Source organism: Haliotis rubra, unplaced genomic scaffold, assembly GCF_003918875.1.
Source record: "Haliotis rubra isolate DU_JTF1 unplaced genomic scaffold, ASM391887v1 Scf194, whole genome shotgun sequence".
Classification (NCBI taxonomy): Eukaryota; Metazoa; Mollusca; class Gastropoda; order Lepetellida; family Haliotidae; genus Haliotis; species Haliotis rubra.
In genome coordinates this window covers 685,571-711,599 of record NW_025765936.1, presented here as the reverse complement: position 1 = coordinate 711,599, position 26,029 = coordinate 685,571, and the positions used below count along the sequence as shown (strand labels likewise).

Below are 26,029 nucleotides of genomic sequence, written 5' to 3'. Positions count from 1 at the left end.
ATCAATCACTTAATGTTCGCGCCAGCAGCCTTTTCAGACATGACCTAATTACCACTGCGTCACTACGCTATTTATATCCACGAATGACGTAACCCTGATGCTCTTCTGTACTGTTATTTACAGGCTTATGTATTTTATGTTTCCAAGACCGTGAAGATCCTGGTTAGAATTGATCTTCAGTAACGCATGCTTGCCGTAAGAGGCGACTACCGGGATCGGGTGGGCTCACTGACTTGGTTGACACATGACATCGGTTCCCATTGCGTAGATCGATGCTAATGCTGTTGATCACTGGGTTGTCTGGTCCAGACTCGATTATTTACAGACCGCCGCCATATCGCAGAAATATTGCTGAGTGCGGCGTAAAACTAAACTCACTCACATTGAAGTTTTTAAGAGTCAGGAGTGAGTGAGTGAGTGAGCAAACATTTAAACTCACATCGGCAATATTCAACCATATCGTTACTACCAAAGCTTTGTATCAATAAAAACGAACGTAAACGATAGACTACGCCAGTTGTTTATGTCTTGATTTAACAAACAAAACAAAAAGAAACAGACTTCCGAAGTATTTTTTAATGAATATCACGAGATAATCTCTGACGCAAGCGAGATCAATTGATTTACCGATTATTCGATCAATCTCTCCAGCACTACTTCTAAATACCATTCAAAGACTTCCATGAAGCCATGCTTGTAACACCCGTGAAGATCCGGGCTAGAATAGTCTTCAGCAACACATGCTTGTAAGAGGCGACTAACGGTATCGGGTGGTCAGGCTCGCTGACTTGGTTGACAGTAACTTGACACATGTCATCGTATCTCAATTGCGTAGATCGATGCTCATGCTGTTGCTCACTGGATTGTCTGCTCCAGACTCGATTATTACAGACCGCCGCCATATTGCTAAGTGGGGCGTAACACGTAACTCACTCATGTCTCCAAGTGATATATTTATCCACTGTCTATAATTGCTATGTATTTTCAGTGATAACAACAATGTTTGTCAGAGGCTATTTCTTGCGTACATTCCTGTATCGTGGATAAATCGCTTCACTGCCATATGAAGCGTACGTAAAATATGTAACTTTATATTCAACTGAATATATACATATTGCCCTCAGCAATATTCAAGCTGTATGGCGGCGGTCTGTAAATAGTCTGGACCAGACAATCCCGTGATTAACATGATGAGCATCAGTTTACGCATTTGGGATACGATGACATGTGTCAGCCAAGTCAGCGAGCCTGACCACCCGATCCCGTTAGTCGCCACTTACAACAAGCATGGGTCACTGAAGATCATTTCTAACCCGGATCTTCACGGGTCTAAAAACTGCATATAAACAACATACTAGTGTGCGTGTCTCAACTAGAAGTATCCCCGACCGTATTGATCTCGGTATAATCTGTTTCGTTTGCACAATGTTATGAGTGTGTCACGTTATTGCCCAAGTGGTTTCTGTGGAGGGGTTTACGATTACAATCGTTTATGGATCGATTACTGAGCTCTGATTATTGATCTTCATATTTTGAGCGACAACCATGCACTATTTTTATGATAGACATAAAGGGTCAAATTTGATGGACGTCAGCTTCTGTAATGGGACACGACGCTTCAATATATCCCCGCGCCTTCATCAAGTGGATCATTCTGGCGGTGTATTTTCAGAAGCTGATGCCCATACAATCTTCCCGTTCGGTTGGTTGGTTTGTTGTTTCAAGGAGAATACGAACGAAACTTTTGATAGGGGTAACAGCATTCTAAAAGTCACAGAATATACCAGTGAATCGTAACAGTCCTAATTAACACTAATATATACATGTACTTACATAATACATGTCCACTTTTGTTGGTTGGTTGGTTGTTTAACGCCGCACTCAGCAATATTCCAGCTAAATGGTGTCGGTCTGTAAATAATTGAGTCTGAACCAGACAACGCAGTGATCGACAGCATGAGCATCGATCTACGCAATGACATGTGTCAATCTAGTCAGCGAGCCTGACCACCTGATCCCGTTAGTCGCCTGTTAAGACAAGCATGGGATACTGAAGGCCAATTCTAACCTGATTCTTCACAGGTCTCTACCACTTCGGGTTTGTAAATATAAATTCTAACCCGGATCTTTAAAAGTCTACAGGAATATGAATTTCTTACTCTGACCTGAGGGACAGCAAGGAAATGAGTATCTGTTGCCATGACATGACATTAAAGTCCAGGGCTCCGTTGTACAAAACAACTAGAGCGCTATGGGAGTTATGGTCACCTTAGCGCTAAGATCGCTTTGTACAACGGTACCCAGTTACATAATTATCGCACTTAGCTCATTTGGTATAGCTGAATAATTGTTGATACAGCGTTACCAATAACCCCTCACTAAACGGTTTTGTTTGTTGTCCATTTTCCAGCTGCAAGACCGCTGTCTGAAAATAATCGATCAATGCACATAGGCGGATCCAGAAATTTTCAAAGAGTTTTTCGAACCCCCCTGGCAATTGTTGCCATACATACGTTTTAAGACTCTGCTTTTACAATATCCAACATGGTCTTTGATTTGGTGAATTTCAAAGGAGTAAGAACTATCTAAACTTCTAAATGGTGATGTACAGTAATACATGTACCTACAATAAGATAAAAAAACAACAAAAAAAACATCATAAAAATTGCCAATATTTACTATATACACAGTATAAAAAAACAATAGATTACAAATAGGAAGACTGACACTGGGAAGAAATGTATAAAAATAATTTTATTTTGAAACAACCATGCCCACAGAAATTAGAAATAAAGTGCATCTAATCCTTAGTTATAAGAGGTAACACTGTAATGTGATGCTTCCATTGCTATAATGTGGAGTATCAAGTCTTACAGTGATGCATATCACTGCCTAGAAACAAAGGCTTGGACATTGATTGTGATGGTGACCCTGGAATGTTGACAATTCGAGTCTTAGGCCAGACCAGTTTTATTTCTTGTTTTACGGATCCACCGCTCGTATTTGTTCAAGAATACGAAAAAAATAAAAATTAAATTTCCCGCTCAAAAAATAATATCCTAATGTTTTTATTGGCCAATAATGTAAACTTATAAGAAAATTATTTTTTGATTGTTTTTTGCCCCATATACACTTCATAAATTGCCAAAATTAAATTACTTTTAGTATTTAGAAGGTATATTACTGTGACTGGTGATATTATTTTTATATTTTTACCCTCCTGCCTTTAGGTTTTCTGAGGACAAAAATCTGTAAAACAAGAAATATAGTTGGTCTGGCCTTACCTGAGTACCTTTTGATATCAAATATATATCAGCATTCATCAAGTTCAAATGATTTTCTGTATGTTGGTTATATAACTACTCACACTTTGATAAGGACCACAAAAAATCACAACTTTACTTAAATGTAGGTTCATAATATGAAATTGCATCCATTTAAAACTGGATAAATAATAATATGGTAACCCCTCTTTAGGCAGACATCCACTTTATTCTAACCTTATGCACTTGATACATGAGTAACCATAAACATGGTTTTCATGGCACCAAGCAACCATTTTGCAACTCATGGAACGAATCATTGACAAATAAACAACACCTGTCAATAGCAGGTATGGGATCCACAAGATGCAATGCAATGCTGAAAGCTAAGAACCATGTTTACAATAAGTTTAGATATCTAAACCAAATTTGACCCCACATCATAGTTTTCTGTTGAATCCATGATTTGATCCTTAGGAAAGTGTGAATAGTATATCTTCAGGTGCACTATTTGATATATCATACAACTGCAAAGTTAAGATACAGTTTGTAACACACCAGTTACTGAATACTGAAGGCACACTCACTTCTGTTAAAGCAATCTTACAGTGAGTGGCTTTACGCCGCTTTTAGCAATATTCCAGCAATATCACGGCGGGGACACCAGAAATGGGCTTCACACATTGTACCCATGTGGCGATTCGAACCCGGGCCTTCGGCGTGACGAGTGGAAGCTTTAACCACTAGGCTACCCCACCGCCCCCAATCTTATAGTGAGAGAGGCAGTCTGTAAAACATCTGTTAGAGCATCCTTGCATTCAGGTATGTCCTTGATGTTATTGGAGTGCTGTCAATAATGAATCAGTTGTTATGGTCTCACATTGGGCATTGTCTCCAATGTTCTTGGACAGTTGGTATTACATCATTTATTCCGTTACCATATCCACGTTTGGCAGCTTTAGCGATTAGAGTTATTTCCCCCTACAGTATCAATCTTTGACACCTTAACGGATAAGAGTTACTTCCCTTACCATATCCACGTTTGGCAACTTTAGCGATTAGAGTTATTTCCCCCTACCATCTCAATCTTTGACACCTTAACCGATAAGAGTTACTTCCCTTACCATGTCTCATTTTGCCACCCATACTGATTAGAGTTAATTCCCTTACTATGTCTCTCTCTTTGGTATCTCAGTGGGCTAGTACTATAAAACCAGCTTCAGTCTGAGCTAATACAAGCAGCCGCACATACACATACACACACATACACATGCATGTCGTCATATGAGTGAAATATTCTCAAGCACGACGTAAAACCCAATTTCACCTCACCTCACCTTCTTTGGCACTTTTACCAATTATAGTTACTTCCATTACAAAATCCCACTTTAGCACCCTTACTGATTAGAGTTGTTTCCCTTGCCATGTCTCACTTTGGTAACTTTACCAATTCAAGTTACCTCCCTTTGTATCTTAGCACTATGACTAACTCAAGTCTGTGCGAAAGTATTGGAGTCATGAACACCTTAGTGATAATACTTTGTGGAATAGCACCCAGTAAGTCAGTGTTACCTTGAGGGTCCAGATGGTGTCCGTAGAAGATGATACAACCACACTATTCTACACATGTGAACTTATAAATGTGATTGAAGCAGCAATGTATTACAGTTCTATTCCCTCGAACTGACCTAATGATAGTATCAGGGCTCCAGATAACGGCCGTATCGGCGTATGTACGGATAACAAATATGCACGATACGGGAGGAAATATTTTAGAAAGTGTAGTAGATACGCACCACAGCAAGGGTGTACGGTCTTAGAATCATTTACAGACGCATTTATCAGAAAAAATATTGTTTTATGGTTAAGTGACCTGTTTACACAAGACTAGCAATGTTGTGATGCAATAAATGAAACATAACACAAGATTACTGATACTCCATTATATTCCACTCAGTACCCTAAATGTACTCTTAAGTGTTTCCAGTACTCCTGTATTGAAAATATAAGGAGTATGTACTCCTGATGTTAAAAACTTATCTGGAGCCCTGTAGTATGTACATGTATAACGATCTACAGTTTGAACACAGTCACAATTATAGTGCGTTTGGCTCAAAAGCGGACCGATGAATTGCAATCTAACTCAAAAACTAATAAACATATAATTCTCAATGAAACGCTGATCATAATCAAAATATCAGACCAACTCTGTGATTTGTTTGCAGAATTTATGTCCTAAAACTTAAAAAGTTGTTTAAGAAACTATCATTAAAATATTGACACAGTTCACTATTTGTTACGAGGGAGGAGTGCAGAGAAAGGGACAGCCAGGTGTTAGAGAAGCACGTGCACAAGTGCCGACAAAGTTATTGATTCATTAACCTGTGCTGTGCCGTCTCCATCTTTTCTCGGCACCCGTCGGTCCCTTTCTCTGCACTCCCCCCTCGTAACAAATAGTGAACTGTTTCGATATTTTAATGATAGTTTGTTAAACAACTTTTTTATTTTTAGGACATAAATTCTGCAAACACCTCTCAGACTTGGTCTGACGTTTTCATTATGATCAGTGTTTCATTGAGTATTTTATGTTTATAAGTTTTCGAGTTAGATTGCAATACATCGGTCTGCTTTTGAGCCAAACGCACTATAGTCATAAACAAACCCACAGAATAAGCCAGTTGAATTTCCAACCAGCCATTAGCACACGACTTTATGGATAATAACTTCTTGTTTATTGGATAGAGATACATTTCAGTGATAACACTTTTAGCTTGATAACAGTGTAAGAACCTACACCGTAACGGGACTCTTTGCAATAAACAAGTTGTCATCCATAAAGTCGTATGCTTCATTATTGACTCACTAAATTATAGAATGCCGATCAAACGACTTTGACACTGTCCTTTATGGTTCATTCATTTGATAATCATCAAGCCTTAAACTTAGTTTATAACTATTGTTTTAGTATCGCAAAAGTTGCATACCTTTGCAATACTATTGCAATAATTGCATATCTTCACTATACTATTGCTTATAGTTGCATACCTTTGCAATACTATTGCAGTGGTTGTATACCTTCGCAATACTATTGCAATAATTGCATATCTTCACTATACTATTGCTTATAGTTGCATACCTTTGCAATACTATTGCAGTGGTTGCATACCTTTGCAATACTATTGCAATAATTGCATATCTTCACTATACCATTGCTTATAGTTGCATACCTTTGCAATACTATTGCAGTGGTTGTATACCTTTGCAATACTATTGCAATAATTGCATATCTTCACTATACTATTGCTTATAGTTGCATACCTTTGCAATACTATTGCAGTGGGTGTATACCTTCGCAATACTATTGCAATAATTGCATACGTTGCAATACTATTGCTTTTAGTTGCATAACTTCACAATACTATTGCAACTGCATCAGATACTATCCCATTAGTGAAAACAGCCCCTCAGCCATCCCTAAACGGGACACATGGATCCGAGAATGCACCACTAATATGCATTCGAGCCTGGAACTACAATACAAATATTGTGTAAAAATAATGTAAAACCAAGATGTTGCATAGGAACGGATCTTCTGTACACATGACATCTTAGATTATGACTGTTTCTTCCTGTTCCTGTAAATTTCTTCCGTGAAGGGTCTGAAAAATAGCAAAAGGAAAGGTTAGCTATATGATCTTTAACATTTTTTGGACGATTATAATACACTTTATTTGAATATATAGCGTTTAAACCCTTACACAAGAGAAAATTTTACTATGGCACTGTGCGAATACATGTATGGCTTTTAGAAGGTGGTCAAATTCAAGACCAACCACAGTTGTTTAGCATATTGGGAAAAAGCATTGAATTGGGAATTCTTACTGTCTTTGCAGCAACATGAAATTATAAATTATCATTTTTTGTCACTATTTTAAGAGATCTAATTTATCTTTGAAAGGGGAGGGGTGGGGGTGGAGGAGGGATGGAGCAAAATATTAATTCTGTTTTAGACAACTCCATTTATTCAGGACATACAGGATAAATAATTTCAGTTTTGTTTTCCTATGATTAAGAGTAAACTGCCTGTAGATGGTCCGTCAATCAATACACAATGTCCAATATATTTCATGACCCTGGTTCTTTTGTCTAAGTTATGTACTCACTCCTCAAATAAAATTGCTACATAGTAGGCCAGTCCTACTGCTGCTGTCAGAAACAGTCCGGCACTGCTAGCTCGACTGAAACACAAGCATTACAACAATTAACCAATAAGTAATCAACAAATACACAGAAAATAATTTAACATGGCATGGGTTAAATAATTTTTTCTTCCTTTCTCAACTTGTTTTAGAAAAACGAAAATAATCACATGAACATTCATAACTACATCTGAATTCAAGGGCCCAAAATTATGGTCCAAAAAAAGGCAGCCATGCACTAACAACCTGAAATGTACATGCAAAACATGAGCTTCACACAATATCTGAAAAAATATCGGTTGCATGCTGAAATGCTGTGAAGGGGCCAACCACACATACACCCACACATAAATGAGAGCCATGCCCTGGTAGTTGTTTGTGCTTGCGACACCACAACCCCCACACTTCCATGAGAGCCACACCCAGGTAGTTCATTGTACAGGTAACACCACAACACCCACACTTACATGAGAGACACACCCAGATAGTTGATTGTACAAGTAACACCACAACACCCACACTTACATGAGAGCCATACCAAGATAGCTGATTGTACAAGTAACACCACAACACCCACACTTACATGAGAGCCACACCCAGGTAGTTGATTGTACAAGTAACACCAAAACACCCACACTTACATGAGAGCCACACCCAGGTAGTTGATTGTACAAGTAACACCACAACACCCACACTTACATGAGAGACACACCCAGGTAGTTGATTGTACAAGTAACACCACAACACCCACACTTACATGAGAGCCATACCCAGGTAGTTGATTGTACAAGTAACACCACAACACCCACACTTACATGAGAGCCACACCCAGGTAGTTGATTGTACAAGTAACACCACAACACCCACACTTACATGAGAGCCACACCCAGGTAGTTGATTGTACAGGTAACCCCACAACACCCACACTTACATGAGAGACACACCCAGGTAGTTGATAGTACAAGTAACACCACAACACCCACACTTACATGAGAGCCATACCCAGGTAGTTGATTGTACAACACCTACACTTACATGAGAGCCACACCCAGGTAGTTGATTGTACAAGTAACACCACAACACCCACACTTACATGAGAGCCACACCTAGGTAGTTGATTGTACAGGTAACACCACAACACCCACACTTACATGAGAGCCACACCCAGGTAGTTGATTGTACAGGTAACACCACAACACCCACACTTACATGAGAGACACACCCAGGTAGTTGATTGTACAGGTAATGCCACAACACCCACACTTACATGAGAGACACACCCAGGTAGTTGATTGTACAGGTAATGCCACAACACCCACACTTACATGAGAGCCACACCCAGATAGTTGATTGTACAGGTAATGCCACAACACCCACACTTACATGAGAGCCACACCCAGATAGTTGATTGTACAGGTAACACCACAACACCCACACTTACATGAGAGCCATACCCAGGTAGTTGATTGTACAAGTAACACCATAACAACACCCACACTTACATGAGAGCCATACCCAGGTAGTTGATTGTACAAGTAACACCACAACACCCACACTTACATGAGAGCCACACCCAGATAGTTGATTGTACAGGTAACACCACAACACCCACACTTACATGAGAGCCACACCCAGATAGTTGATTGTACAGGTAACACCACAACACCCACACTTACATGAGAGCCACACCCAGGTAGTTGATTGTACAAGTAACACCACAACACCCACACTTACATGAGAGCCATACCCAGGTAGTTGATTGTACCAAGTAACACAACACCCACACTTACATGAGAGCCACACCCAGGTAGTTGATTGTACAAGTAACACCACAACACCCACACTTACATGAGAGCCACACCCAGGTAGTTGATTGTACAAGTAACACCACAACACCCACACTTACATGAGAGCCACACCCAGATAGTTGATTGTACAGGTAACACCACAACACCCACACTTACATGAGAGCACACCCAGGTAGTTGATTGTACAAGTAACACCACAACACCCACACTTACATGAGGCCACACCCAGGTAGTTGATTGTACAGGTAACACCACAACACCCACACTTACATGAGAGCCACACCCAGGTAGTTGATTGTACAAGTAACACCACAACACCCACACTTACATGAGAGCCACACCCAGATAGTTGATTGTACAAGTAACACCACAACACCCACACTTACATGAGAGCCACACCCAGATAGTTGATTGTAGAAGTAACACCACAACACCCACACTTACATGAGAGCCACACCTAGGTAGTTGATTGTACAGGTAACACCACAACACCCACACTTACATGAGAGCCACACCCAGGTAGTTGATTGTACAAGTAACACCACAACACCCACACTTACATGAGAGCCACACCTAGGTAGCTGACTGTACAGGTAACACCACAACACCCACACTTACATGAGAGACACACCCAGGTAGTTGATTGTACAGGTAATGCCACAACACCCACACTTACATGAGAGCCACACCCAGGTAGTTGATTGTACAGGTAATGCCACAACACCCACACTTACATGAGAGCCACACCCAGATAGTTGATTGTACAGGTAACACCACAACACCCACACTTACATGAGAGCCACACCCAGGTAGTTGATTGTACAAGTAACACCACAACACCCACACTTACATGAGAGCCATACCCAGGTAGTTGATTGTACAAGTAACACCACAACACCCACACTTACATGAGAGCCACACCCAGATAGTTGATTGTACAGGTAACACCACAACACCCACACTTACATGAGAGCCACACCCAGGTAGTTGATTGTACAGGTAATGCCACAACACCCACACTTACATGAGAGCCACACCCAGGTAGTTGATTGTACAAGTAACACCACAACACCCACACTTACATGAGAGCCATACCCAGGTAGTTGATTGTACAAGTAACACCACAACACCCACACTTACATGAGCCACCCAGGTAGTTGATTGTACAAGTAACACCACAACACCCACACTTACATGAGAGCCACACCCAGGTAGTTGATTGTACAGGTAACCCCACAACACCCACACTTACATGAGAGACACACCCAGGTAGTTGATAGTACAAGTAACACCACAACACCCACACTTACATGAGAGACACACCCAGGTAGTTGATTGTACAAGTAACACCACAACACCCACACTTACATGAGAGCCACACCTAGGTAGTTGATTGTACAGGTAACACCACAACACCCACACTTACATGAGAGCCACACCCAGGTAGTTGATTGTACAAGTAACACCACAACACCCACACTTACATGAGAGCCACACCTAGGTAGCTGACTGTACAGGTAACACCACAACACCCACACTTACATGAGAGACACACCCAGGTAGTTGATTGTACAGGTAATGCCACAACACCCACACTTACATGAGAGCCACACCCAGGTAGTTGATTGTACAGGTAATGCCACAACACCCACACTTACATGAGAGCCACGCAGATAGTTGATTGTACAGGTAACACCACAACACCCACACTTGCATGAGAGCCACCCAGGTAGTTGATTGTACAAGTAACACCACAACACCCACACTTACATGAGGCCATACCCAGGTAGTTGATTGTACAAGTAACACGCAACACCCACACTTACATGAGAGCCACACCCAGATAGTTGATTGTACAGGTAACACCACAACACCCACACTTACATGAGAGCCACACCCAGATAGTTGATTGTACAGGTAACACCACAACACCCACACTTACATGAGAGCCACACCCAGGTAGTTGATTGTACAAGTAACACCACAACACCCACACTTACATGAGAGCCATACCCAGGTAGTTGATTGTACAAGTAACACCGCAACACCCACACTTACATGAGAGCCACACCCAGGTAGTTGATTGTACAAGTAACACCACAACACCCACACTTACATGAGAGCACACCCAGGTAGTTGATTGTACAAGTAACACCAAAACACCCACACTTACATGAGGCCACCCAGGTAGTTGATTGTACAGGTAACACCACAACACCCACACTTACATGAGAGCCACACCCAGGTAGTTGATTGTACAAGTAACACCACAACACCCACACTTACATGAGAGCCACACCCAGGTAGTTGATTGTACAAGTAACACCACAACACCCACACTTACATGAGAGCCACACCCAGGTAGTTGATTGTACAGGTAACACCACAACACCCACACTTACATGAGAGACACACCCAGGTAGTTGATTGTACAAGTAACACCACAACACCCACACTTACATGAGAGACACACCCAGGTAGTTGATTGTACAAGTAACACCACAACACCCACACTTACATGAGAGCCACACCCAGTTGATTGTACAGGTAACACCACAACACCCACACTTACATGAGAGCCACACCCAGTTGATTGTACAAGTAACACCACAACACCCACACTTACATGAGAGCCACACCCAGGTAGTTGATTGTACAGGTAACACCACAACACCCACACTTACATGAGAGCCATGCCCAGGTAGTTGATTGTACAAGTAACACCACAACACCCACACTTACATGAGAGCCATGCCCAGGTAGTTGATTGTACAGGTAACACCACAACACCCACACTTACATGAGAGCCACACCCAGATAGTTGATTGTACAAGTAACACCACAACACCCACACTTACATGAGAGCCACACCCAGATAGTTGATTGTACAAGTAACACCACAACACCCACACTTACATGAGAGCCATGCCCAGGTAGTTGATTGTACAGGTAACACCACAACACCCACACTTACATGAGAGCCACACCCAGATAGTTGATTGTACAAGTAACACCACAACACCCACACTTACATGAGACCCATGCCCAGGTAGTTGATTGTACAAGTAACACCACAACACCCACACTTACATGAGAGCCACACCAAGGTAGTTGATTGTACAAGTAACACCACAACACCCACACTTACATGAGAGCCACACCAAGGTAGTTGATTGTACAAGTAACACCACAACACCCACACTTACATGAGACCCATGCCCAGGTAGTTGATTGTACAAGTAACACCACAACACCCACACTTACATGAGAGCCACACCCAGATAGTTGATTGTACAAGTAACACCACAACACCCACACTTACATGAGACCCATGCCCAGGTAGTTGATTGTACAAGTAACACCACAACACCCACACTTACATGAGAGCCATGCCCAGGTAGTTGATTGTGCTTCCAACATACATAGGATTGCCGACCAGGTTGAAAGGGAAGCTCGTTACTTTCTCATCCATGAGTATTCCAAAATAATCACCTGAAAGAATAAACCATCCAACACTGTTAAATAGGATTCCCCTTGGTCTGTAGTATGAGTACCGGGTATTTATCTTCTCCTAAAGCAGGTAATCTTAAACAGCTACTACTAAATCTAGGGAACAGGTCAAAAGGGCCGCATGACAAAAGGGCCCCAAAAACGGAAAAGTCAAATGGGCCACAAACCCCTAGTCAAAAGGGTTGCATCAAAAAGTCAAAAGGGCTGCATCGAAAAGTCAAAAGGGCCTCAGACCCCTAGTCAAAAGAGCCCCATATAAAAAAAGTGTATTATAGTAAAAGGTTATACATTATATTATTATTATTATAGTCCATTTGTACCGCGCTATTTCCATTCACAGTAAATGCTCAAAGCGCACAGAATTAAAAACATAGTCACTTGAGATGAAACTAGTCATCTGGATATGACATTCTGAAGAGATGAGTTTTGAGACTTCGTTTGAAGTCATGTAGATTTGAACAGTTTTTCAAACATTCAGGCAGTTCGTTCCATGTCTTTGCGGCAGCATACTTGAAGGTTCTCTTCCTGTAGCTGGAAGTTCTACTGGAGGGATCACGAGCAGTGACTTGGATTTGGATCGTAATGTTCTCGCGGGGATATAGGGCTGAATCAGTTCAGTTATGTAGTGCGGCACTTGGCCAGTTAGACCCTTGAAAACAAAGCAGAGAGTTTTGAAGATTATTCTGTGCTGAATGGGTAGCCAGTGGAGCTGCTTAAGTACTGGAGTGACATGTTCAGATGGTTTGGTCCGGGTTACGATTCTAGCAGCTGCATTTTGCACTTGTTGCAACAATGTATACTTTATAAATACTAGTTAAGTTTTTAATAAGATATTTTTTCAATATTTGAAAGAAAATGATGACAAAGAATAGATGTATGTGATAGTTATTTATTTCATCTAAGTAACAAAACACTTATCATTCATGATTATGACAAATTCTTTTGTTTTGCGACCCTTTTGACTTTCTTGCGGCCCTTTTGACTTTTCCGTTTTGGGGCCCTTTCGTCATGTGGCCCTTTTGACTTGGACCTCTAAATCTATATATTGTAACTAATAACTGAAAAACACATAAAGCTTTGTACAGAGTTTGGTTTTGAAAAACTTCTTTGAGAAACAGACCCTACCTAGTATATACTTGTCGTCAAAGAAACTGAAAATATATGCATAAAATTCCCAAAGAGCAAAAGGTACCTGATAGCTAAACATGTATCTGTGCATGGTTCAATAAAGAAATATTGATCTGCCTTTGAAACCTGCAGGATGGATGGACAGAGGGACAGGACAAATCCTACATCACCAGGGATTTACAGGACGCGAATTCCTGCGTCCTATACATATAAAAATTGACAATGGATGCAACAAAATTTATAAGCGCATCCACAGGGACGCAGACAAACTCCAAATACTTTTTGTAAAAGTTCCAATCAAGTAACAATAAGTTATAACTGAGTTTGCTACTAGCTGGGTTATGGTATCATTTGCAATTTATTTATGTAACAATGCGATGATCATGATACACAATACAATAACAGTATTAATATTAATATTTAAGTGTCTGGGACCCCCATTTTGTAATCCAGGACCCCTGAAAATTAAGAGTATGAGTCCCAGGGACCCTCAAATACAGGACTCCAGGTAAATCCCTGCATCACCTATGTGGAAGAGAATAGTAACGGATGTACCCTGTGTTCTCAGTACTACTCACCCAAGTAGGTACCAAAGAATCCTAAAGCTAAGAAACTACTGACAACCAGCAGCACACCCAGGTAGATGAGGAAGTATCCCAGCCACAGGATCCAGTTCTCTTGGAGCAGAATGCAGCGAGGCTGACTGTCCATTGCCATCTTGAACCTGGGATGACAATAATCTTACTGGTAACTAACTGACAGACACAGGATCCAGTTCTACATGCAGCCTCCAGTGTCTATTTTACTTTTCAGATGAAGTGGGCCCCCGGCCCATAGGTAATGAACTAAAGTACTGTCGGAAATGCTAGAAAAATGCTTTTTAGCCTTAATACTTTGATAAAGGTGATAAATGTACTATGTTGTCAATATATCAACTTGCCTATAGTGTACCTAATTTTTATTTCAATCGATTTAACATTCCCATGCATTTAAAAGGGCAGTTTACAGGAGAGAATATGGTACCAAAACAACAACTAAGATTTGTTCAGAGTTCAACAACAGAAATCTGAAATAGTCTTTACATTTATGCTAATAAAACAGGCGGTGTAAAAATATGAATCAACGTTATTCTTTAACAAATAAATAATGAATGTTTGTGTTATTTTACTTAATTATCGTTTCTTTATTGAAGAAATATTAATATAAATGTTGTTAAGTCTTGATAAATTTGTTTCCCGTCATGCATGCACATCTTTATCACAGCGTCCACTATGGCCAACTATTTGCAGTCAATTGTTGCAAAGGTTTATAAGTTTTTTGTGCTTGAAAAAGACAGAGGTAAACCTTTCATTAGTTTAGAAAGGGTTTATCACAGAACTTGTAGAGCTGTTGGTATGTCTTACCAACAAGTTTACAATATTGTAAACAAATCAGACAAGACAGGGACCGTCTCAAAAGCAAAACCGGGACGTAAAACCATCCTTGACAACTTTGACAAGGGAGTAATAAGATGGGCAGTCTACAAACTTTATGAGAAGTAGAATATATATATTCTAAAGAAGCTACACCAGTGACTTCGTTAAATCTTTGGCCAATGTTCACAACTAGAATAAATTGACCGAATTACATCCATATTTTTGCAATGAAATATACTGTTGACATGCAAAACACTTATTAAAACGATGCACATTTCTACAATCAATCGATAAGATAACACAAGTGATAGGATTCTTTCCAATGTACAGTAATTTGTATGTTTATTTCAAAACAAACACACATACACAAATGCACAAATGATCCCTTACATAACCAATACGTATACTATACGTACACATATTCAACATTTTGAAGATCTATTGAGATGACCCCTTCCCCGGGCGTGTGCTCAGGTGTCAATTTCACCTGTCGATACCGTGCATGCTGATGACGTAACACAGGCATTTAATGTTTGTATCAAATAACATCCCACTACCCGTTATTTTTCTAATTTTTGGGTATTTTCATCAGTAAAAACACATTTTAGGGCATGTCTCAAAATTTATTCCCTCGGTCTACATTAGGTGGATGTTTCTTAAAGTGCTATTTGTTATTTATGTAACTGTAACACCTCTGAATTTTAAATATAAGTCAAAAAGCATTTTTCGAGCATTTACGACAGTACTTTAGTGGGACATTTGCCATTGTAGGTGGGTCGTCAGGAAAAACAAGGGAGACAATTTATTCACTCAGTAATTTTAATGATTTTTATCATTCAAATTACAGCTGTTCAGTTGTATTATATAACTGTTAATTCAAACACTGTTAATTTAATGAGATGATCATTAAAGTTATTAACTTGTAACTTTATATCCCAGTGACATTCTGTTTTCATTTTAAATTAGTGGACTTATTTTGACTTTCACGGAACAAAACACACGGATATAAAACGTGCCATTTTGTTTGGGCAGAACATGACTGCGATGTCTTCGCTCTCAGTTTCAACATTCACTGCGATGGCCGTGTCATTGACATTTGGTGTTTCCGTTGCATTTTGATTCAAATAACTACCTTCAAATTAAGTTACCGCCCTTTGATCAGCCATGTGACCTACTCAGCCACTGCGGCTTCCACAGCCTTGTGTGCTGCCTGACTCTGAGAGTGTTGGTTCAAATCCCGGGTGGGACTTAACCAAACAAAAAAGTACTAGAATCTGTACTTTACTAAGAAAGCGTAGTCCCAAATATAAAATACAGTCAAATCCCCGATGAGTCGAATCGCTGGGGACCAAGTAATAAATTCGACTTATCAATGTATTCGAGACATAGGTATGTCTACGAGGGTAGAAAAAAAGATGATCCAGTCCTAACTCCTCCGCCTAAGCATTTGTTTATCTAATGATTTCCATATCACTAATAGGGGCACCTGATCAGTTCCAGTCTGATTAACACAGACAGTTATTTCCGTAAAATCACTAATCTGCCTTTTGAACTCACCCGTCAATGGCTGAAAGGTGTGAGCCCCGCTGGTTTGTTAATTGGATCAGTTTGCTACACCAATCAACTTCTCAATGACTGACTTCGGCTTATGTATATAAGATTGCTGTTGTTTGAATCTCATGGGACCAAATTTCCTTCTCGAGTCATCGTGTGTATTTATGAGATGAATTCGTGTAACCGGAAATCAAAAGATGTCAACTATAACAGGGAATGGTCGGGACCGACAGGTACTTCGAGTTATGCATAATATTCGAGACTCATCGGGATTTGACTGTATGTTACATTTGTACACTTTCTAAATGGCATTGTGTATTCATGTTCTTAGATTGTTGTGCAATCTGCAGTGTGCGAAATAGCCACTGGCCCGCTAGCCTGTGGCTATTAAAACTCCAGTCGGCCCAGTAAATCTCCACAGTCACTTGCCCAACTGGCTAGTCAATTTTCATGGGGTCATTTTGTAAGTATATCACTCTTTCCAACTTGTTAAGCTATAATACACTTTTAAATCATGCAAGATTATGGCCTGATAAAAATGTTCATCATATTAGCAGTTTAATCATGAAACCTGTGTCATGCCGACAATATCTTATTCTCATCTATGTTTTAGATATTTTGCTAAGTTTCTACATTCAAATTTGGGGCTAGTGAATTATTTTGTGGGCTAATAACTTTCAGGAATAGTTAGCCCGACTGGCCAGCAAAATTTGGAAACTATTTGCCACACTGGCAATCTGTCTTTGCTATTTATGTAGGTGAGGTGAGGTGAAATTGGATTTATCGTCGTGCCTGAGAATATTGAGCTCATATGACGACGTGCATGCGTGTGTATGTGTATTTGTGGCTGCTTGTACTAGCCCAGACTGAAGCTGGTTTTATAGTGCTAGCCCACTGAGATACCATCCCGCAGTGAAGCATGAATACCCTACTCAGACACATTATACTGACCCCGAGCCGACCAGTCCTTGTTGTACCCATTAATGCCGAGAGCCAGGCAGGGACCCACAAGCAACAAGTACCATATTTTAGCGTCTTTTGGTATGACGCGGTCGGGGATCAAACCCGCGACCTTCCGCTCTCCAGGCGGATGCTCTAACCACTACACCATGGAGGCGGTTGGCTATTTATGTAGACATTATTGTGAATCCACTAATAACAATATGGACAGGAGTACTGGACAAGCAACAAACCTGTAACTCTTGTAGAGAGTGGCGGAGATAATACACAGGGCCAGGGCTGTACATGCAAGTCGGGGGTTCCCAAACAGCTTTGTCAGGAACTGTGTTCTGTATTCAAGTCTTGCAACCTGTGAAAGTAAAGACACTTTTATCATCCAAAACTGCGTTCCACAGGAGATATCGCTTGTGTGAGATCATATGATATCTCCAAGGAGATATCGTTTTGACTGTAGATTTTGTACAATGCCCTGACAATGCTATGACATCATCAACTTGATGACATCACAATGCTATGACATTGCTGCACTTCAAGTCTAATGGTAGTACAGTGTTGAGAGATGTACATTTTTCATTGAAAACTAATGAAGAATGATTTCTTGGTTTTTGATAAATTCAAATATAATCTCACCCAACCGTGTTTACTGATATCAATTACATCAACACTCATTGATAAAGGTAAAAATATCCTCAGCAAGCCTCGGATATTTGTAACTTTATCAACTCATGTTGATATAACTGATATCAGTGGACACTTGGGTGAGATTCTCTATATATTACAGTTGGGGGCACTGGGGTAGCAGAGCAGTTAAAGCATATGCTCCTTACGCTGAAGACCAAGTTTTGATACCTCTACTACTACTACTGCTACTACTACTGGGGTAGCCTTGTCATGATGAAGACCCAGGTTCGATTCCCCATACGTACAACGTGTGAAGCCCATTTCTGGTGTTCTTGCTGTGACATTTTTGGAATATCGCTAAAACTTAAAGTGGCATAAAACTAACCTCACCCACTCTGTCATAATTGTGGGTTTGAATGCTGTTTAATGCCACATTCAGCAATTGTACAGGTCACTGTGACCTTTGGCTTAGAATCTCCACAAATTAGCTCATAAAATGTATTTGAAATTGATCTGATTTTCACAAAAAAAACCTTCCTCATTCTAGTTAGTATAATTTTAATTTAAATAAAATAAATTTAAAATAGGGTCAAGGGGTTCTTGAGGCTTTTCTGGGTTATTGTTTTATCATGCATGTAGGGATCCCTATTTTGTTTGTTAAAAGCATTGAAGTCATAATAAAAAGCTCCATGACTTTCATCATTGTTAATGTTCTGTAATCATAATTTTTACATAGCCAGGGGTGGAAATAACTTTAAAATTGATAGTGTACTCCGGTACAGTGGCAGATGTAAAGTCACTTGCCCTGATAATTTTCCCACTATACCGACCGTTTTCTTGCTGATTTTTTAAATAAACACCATAATTAACATTGGAAAGTCAACTGGACACTGGTACAGTGTGATATACAAATTTGCTTGCCCGAGAGAAAACGGACTCGGACGTCTTGCAATGGGTTATTTCCACCCCTGATAGCATAGTCTTTTCAGACATGCATACAAAAGGTCAAACAGACTCCGTAATTGTTGGTCAGAACAGCAATCTTTGGGTTTACAGTTAATAGGCATTGGCAAAAAAAGTGTGATACAAATTTTCATTTTGGAATGTGAAGTAAGTTTTTTTTGTTGATAATGGACAATACAATTGTTGTAAAACTTTAAAGTTCACTTTTGGTCTTATAATGTGGCACTCAGTACTATTTATTCCCTGCTGCATTACCATAATTACAGCAGTCTATAATCAAGACAGTCAATAAACATGGAAGAATATGTCGTCATGTAGCAGGGTGTGGAGTCATCCCACAGATGACATCCTGTCAGCTTGCTGATGGGGTTAACCTCTTTAGGGGGCGGTGGGGTAGCCTAGTGGTTAAAGCGTTGGCTCGTCACGTCGAAGACCCGGGTTCGAATCCCCACATGGGTACAATGTGTGAAGCCCATTTCTGGTGTCCCCCGCCGTGATGTAGCTGGAATATTGCTAAAAGTGGCGTAAAACCAAACTCAGTCAGTCAGTCAGTAACCTCTTTGGTCATGTAGACAAGGCTTCCGGACTTGGGATCCGAAGGTCCGTGGTTCGAATCCCACCATGGAACTCGGAGATTTTATGGCCGCTACATTCACAGGTGGGGTTTGTTCTTTGGCAATAAACATTTTGTTAAATTGTAACAAACTGTTATGGTGATATTAATCATTACCTCACAGGTCTATTTACTTCCCATCAAAACATCTCTTAGTATCTGAATGTCTTTGATCCTTGTACAACGATTTTACAGAAAATCACTGGCCCAACAGACATCATAAAACATCACAGAAGGTTTGCTCATGCCTCTATCAAAATATGGACTAAATTCAATTCTTTCCCAATGTCATACATAAAAATGGGGCGGTGGGGTAGCCTAGTGGTTAAAGCGTTGGCTCGTCACGCCGAAGACCCGGGTTCGATTCCCCACATGGGCACAATGTGTTAAGCCCATTTCCGGTATCCCCTGCCGTGATATTGCTGGAATATTGCTAAAAGCGGCGTAAAACTAAACTCAGTCAGTCAGTCAGTCATACATAAAATCTTACAGTTGAAATATGTTCCTGGTACCATAGTTTTCAGATAGCTTTTCACATGAAGTGATATTTTATAACATTTACGACTTCATAAGGGTCTGACTGTTGCTTAGTGCTGCACTCAGCAATATTCCAGTTATATGATGATGGTCTGTAAATAATCGAGTCTGGACCAGACAATCCAGTGATGGACATCATGAGCATCGATCTACGTAATGTGGATACGATGATATGTGTCAACCAAGTCAGCGAGCCTGACCACCCAATCCCGTTCGTCGCCTCTTACGACAAGAGTGTGATTTATGAAGCCCGAAGGTTGCTTCGTTTTATGTCTAGAACTAAGAAGTATGACTGACTGACTGAGTTTGGTTTTACGCCACTTTTAGCAATATTCCAGCAACATCACGGCAGGGAACACCAGAAATGGGCTTCACGCATTGTGCCCATGTGGGGATTCGAACCCGGGTCTTCGGCGTGACGAGCCAACGCTTTAACCATTAGGCTACCCAACCGCCCCACTAAGATGTATGAAAGTTCTGATACGTTTCTGTTCATATCACTGTTATAATGCATTGGTTGCTTAACTAAGTTCCTTGAGTATATATCCATGACGTGTAAGGTGGGATAAATTGTGTACTTACAACATTCCAGGTGAAAGGAGTTAACCACAATGCAGCGAGTCCAAACCAAACGTTAAAGTCTGTCCATGTAATGGCCAAGTCAGGAATCGCCATCTGAAACAACAGCATCATCATAAATCTATCCTGAAGGCAGAGTGAGCGAGTGAGTGAGTATGGTTTTACGCCACTTTTAGCAATATGCCAGCAATATCATGGCAGGGGAAACCAGATATGGGCTTCACGCATTGTACCCATGTTGGGAATCGAACCCAGGTCTTCAGCATGACCAGCGAATGCTTTAACCACTAGGCTATCCCACCACACGCAGAGTGAGCGAGTGACGAAGTAGGTTGGTAGCTTGGATGGAGGGAGCACAAAGGACCGAAAACAATTACGTCCAAACAAGACAATCCAGGGACAGACGTCATGTTTGTTTGTTGCTTATCGCGACACTCAGCACTTTTCCAGCAAACATAACACCATGATTATCACTGAATTTGGATACAAGAAAACGCACCAAACCCGTGAAGATCTGGATTAGAATTGGTCTTCAGCAACCCATGCTTGTTGTAAGAGGCGACTGACAGGATTGGGTGGTCAGGCCCCCTGACTTGGTTGACACATGTCATTGTATCCCATATGCATAGATCGATGCTCATGATGTTGATCACTGGACTGTCTGGTCCAGACTAGATTAATTACAAACCGCCACCGTATAGCTGGAATATTGCCGAGTACAGTGTAGAACAACAAAGAGAAACGCATCAACCAACTGATGACGACTTGATCATGTCAGTTGTCTTTTATGAAATGATAGGTTAGCAGGGCATGAAGTCGCCCCATCGTATACTTGGTAGCATGTGATGGTTAAAATTCTGGCTGAGTTTGTACTTATATGCCAGTCTGGAACACTGGGCTAACAAAGACGAATCCTTTTCCTAATCTTCGCAGTGTTGTTATTAAATAAATAGTATTTAGATGGTATGTTCAGGGACTTTAAGGGACCGTTCATAATTAAAGGCTAGGGGGAATGATGATAATTTAGGCCAAAAAAAAATAAATGTTATGGTTCCGATTTCCTACATTTCAGAACTAGGGTAGGTAGGTAGGGTTGTTTGGTTTTTTGCAAAATATTTTTACATTACTCATCATGAGTCATGTGTCAGAAAATAAATTTAATTTATTATGTGGTGAGTAAAATAGTTAGGCTCGGCGGGAATATTTAGGGTCGGTCGGGAAATCGGAACCACAAGCTTTTTTTTTTTAGGCCTTATATGGAGAAGCATGTACAAACTGATTGACACCCCCCCAACCTAGCTAAGATACATAGCGTTCATGTCAGTGAATGCTATGTATTTTAGCTAGGCCTATGGAGGTGCTGCATAGCGTTCATGTCAGTGAACGCTATGTATCTTAACTACCCCCTCATGCCATGTACAAAATCAATTTCCCAATTTTTAAAGGTCACATGCAACGTAAAACACAACTTTGCAGATTCTGATACCTTTAGGTATGGACTTACCGAAACAAATCATCAAAAATGCAAATTCAACTTATAAAGTTGAAATATAACGCGATGAAAAACACCGCGCGAAATCAGAGTTCAAACGATTCACTAATTTTCCCCCAGCGCTTGGGGGAAAAGTGGTTTCAACAGCTGGGCTGCGCTGCACTGGGCTGCGCTCATAGCACATGCGCAGTGAAATAAGTTCGCGCAGCTTGGAAGCGGGTTGTCCGGTGAATGCTTTGGTGTGAGCTATTTTTCTAATGTTTTGTTGATATTTCACAGGCGCGAGCTTTTATATGTTATAACAGTAGATTACCGATTTAACTGTTGATATAATTTCATTTGTCTATTTCACCACACATTCTTCTTACCGAGTCACTTTCTAAGTTCGATACTTAAAAGCAATGTCATTATTTAGCGTTGACAGGATTTCTAACTGTGATACAGATATGTCGTTGTCACAGACAAAACTCAATGTCTGTTTTATTGACACCTATGTGTCTGCCTGCCTGTCTGCTAATGACAATATGCAATACACAACTTCAATCACTGACCACATGCAATTTGAACTTAACACCTATCAGGCTATACACCATAAAGAAAATGCATTGATTTATGGCCCGAGTTCGGTCTCTGTCACATTATGTAATTACACAGACAGGCAGGTGTGATACTTGTACACATGACATGTTATGAAGTCTGTTGATTGCAAAATGTTATACACAAAAAATGAGCATGTATTTACAAAATCCAACATCTCTATATATACACACACAATGAGCCATGAGGGCATCTGCAAATGAATCAGCCGTTACACTTGAGTGCATACCCACCCGCTGTGACTGGGTTCGGTATCCCGGCTGCTTCGTTTCTTGGGAAGTAAACCCAAGTACAAAATATTGCACTTTTGATTTCGCGATTGTACGCTTATAAGTTTATTTATATGTTTTTTCATAATCAGCAATGTATATTATATATCATGAATAAGTGATAATTGTGTTTTAATTATGTTTGATTTTTGGTTGCATGTGACCTTTAAGCATATATTTATTTAATATTAAATGTTCAAAATTGGTGACTCCCCCAAGTACATGTGAACAAAATTGATGACCTCCCTACCTCCCCAGAACAAGGGGTGACTCCCCTTAAAATCATACCCCCCACCCCTCCACAGCCATAACTGAACGGTCCCTAACCTTCCAGAAAGCATTAAGCAGAAGTCAAATATATCTGGTACACACATACCTTTCACACATGTTTATGTTTCGATTATACAAGTGCATCATTCTGCAACGAATAAATATTTTCCAATGACAGTCGAGATGTATCGAGGGTGTAAACTTTACTGCCTTACGTTGGATACATGCAGGTAACTACGTCGTAGAAATCAAGAGGAAAGACCGACAAGATATCCAACATATGATCATCAGTGACAACCTCGAAAAAGTTAGTGAAATCAACCTACAGAGTTTCAACAATACAACGCACATATCGCCTATACTGGACTGACTGAAATATTCATAACACGTAAACTAGTAGTCTACATGCTAACTGATAAACCATGTGACTTGTACCGTTGTACGGCAATCGGCATGCCTTCGTTTTCAAAATTCTAACAACCTTGCTTAAATCCAACATGGTATCTTCACAACATCCCTTAGTTTGCCTCTGATTCATGTGATAATTCATGATAAACTGCCAACACCGTCATTGGACCGTTGGTTTATCAACATCTTCGCAACAGTCCATCGTCTGCTGATAGCGTACAAATGGCAAACGCCGACGCACTAATCCGCCAGGTGGCGCTCCGGAATTTCCGACCCGGAAGTGTTGCGAAGGTAAACATTTCGCGCTACAACGGGTTTAGTCCAGCATATAGATCTAACAAGACGACTTTGCACTATACCAAGGTGTGCGCGACATCTAGCCGGCGAATCCAATTTAAGTTCTTTGTCGCACTTCGCTAGGCAGAGAGGCACAACGGATTTAGGACATAACGAGGATGGAAAATCAACCCATCGACTAATACATGTGCATGGATTGATAAAACTTTCATTCATCTTCCAAACGAAACACTTACCTCTTCTAAAAACGACTCATTTTATTACTTAAATGACCTGAAACATAGAGACCCCGCCTACTTCCTACCATTTGTCGGCCATACTGTTATGGTAATTAGCGGTTGAATAAAAAGTGGAAACGCATTAAAATGTAGGCCTTGCATGGCTGGAATACGAGTTTATTCATAATAACTACAACGGGTTGAGAGCTAAGAAAAAACACGAGACAGAATTACGAAGCCGTTGAGCTAAAGTATTGATAAAAAAATAGATATTGAGAGATATCGTGTAGATAATCGATTGAAAAAGAAGGACATCTGTATATATCAGCATAAAAACACTATCTATAGATGAGTACCTAAATGACATAAATGGGTTATTTTACAGGAGAAACCTACTGAAATGAAAACATTTTCTAAGTTTATGATGCGTCTATTGAAAAAAACTATAACATCCATGCTTGTCACATCATCACTCACGTGCTGTCAACATGGGTATCTGTGAGTCAAGTCTCAGGCATCATCAATAAACAGACCACGAAAGGTAGTGAAGGGACCGTCTCAAAAGAGCGGAGAGGTAGAAAGAAAGTGAGTGACAGTTTTGATAGGGGCATAATCAGGCGCGCAGTTCAAAAGCTTTATCGTAGCCGCATCCCTCCCACTGTCAAACGTATCCAACTTGAAATTAGGGATACTATTTATGTTTCAAGCAGCACTTTAACAAGTGTTTTGAGTGAGTGAGTTTAGTTTTACAACAAGTAATTTAAAGGACATAGGGTTCCAATATACCAAACGAGGAGAGAAGATTATGGTCAATCAGAGATGTGCCTACCTGAGACAGATACGTGAGCACAGAGAACTGGGGTTTGAAATTGTGTATAATGACAGTGTATGAAATATGGCCCGTCCGACTGCCCGAGACGGGTTAGATTTCAGACGGACGGTCTAGATTTACAGCTAGCCAGCCCCGATGGTCTGGTAAAAAAATTAGATGTTATATACATCTGAGTCATATCTTGGTGTCTGGTCTGGTTAAATCCATTTTGGACTGGTAACATTTTGAAGTTACCAGCCCTGATGTCTGGCTGGGGTTTTGGCTTATCTCATACAATGATAATGATGAAACGTGGGTGAACAAAAATCATTCGACAGATAGAATGTGGCTGCCATGAGACATGTCCTCTGCACCTCAGATACCGTCAGGTAAAGGGAAAAGACTCATCATATTACACGCAGGTAGGAGAGACTGTGGTCTGATTCCAGGATGGGATCTTGTTTTCGAGGCTAACAGCAGTGAGTGTGACTATTAGTGTTGGGAATTGGTTAAAATC

The 26,029-nt window shown here is 40.4% G+C and overlaps 1 protein-coding gene across 6 annotated transcripts; it reads right to left on the bottom strand.

The window, feature by feature from the left end:
* Positions 1 to 5,822: 5,822 nt before the first annotated feature.
* LOC124274767 (phosphatidylethanolamine N-methyltransferase-like) lies at positions 5,823 to 24,796 on the bottom strand. 6 transcript variants are annotated; one of them, XR_006898021.1, is made up of 8 exons: positions 24,260 to 24,432; positions 21,154 to 21,246; positions 18,071 to 18,186; positions 14,487 to 14,632; positions 12,651 to 12,762; positions 7,427 to 7,501; positions 6,521 to 6,922; positions 5,823 to 6,247 (listed from the first exon to the last, which is right to left on the bottom strand). XR_006898021.1 is itself a non-coding variant. In XM_046710138.1 (7 exons), exons 2-7 carry the CDS (start codon positions 21,244 to 21,246, stop codon positions 6,877 to 6,879), a joined length of 588 nt encoding a protein of 195 aa, XP_046566094.1. In that variant the 5' UTR covers positions 24,720 to 24,796; the 3' UTR covers positions 5,823 to 6,876. The 6 variants fall into 6 exon arrangements, 3 of the variants coding, with proteins under 3 accessions (XP_046566094.1, XP_046566095.1, XP_046566093.1); XR_006898020.1 differs by having other exon boundaries at positions 5,824 to 6,520; positions 6,582 to 6,922; XR_006898022.1 differs by having other exon boundaries at positions 5,824 to 6,520; positions 6,612 to 6,922.
* Between the last annotated feature and the right edge of the window lie 1,233 nt (positions 24,797 to 26,029).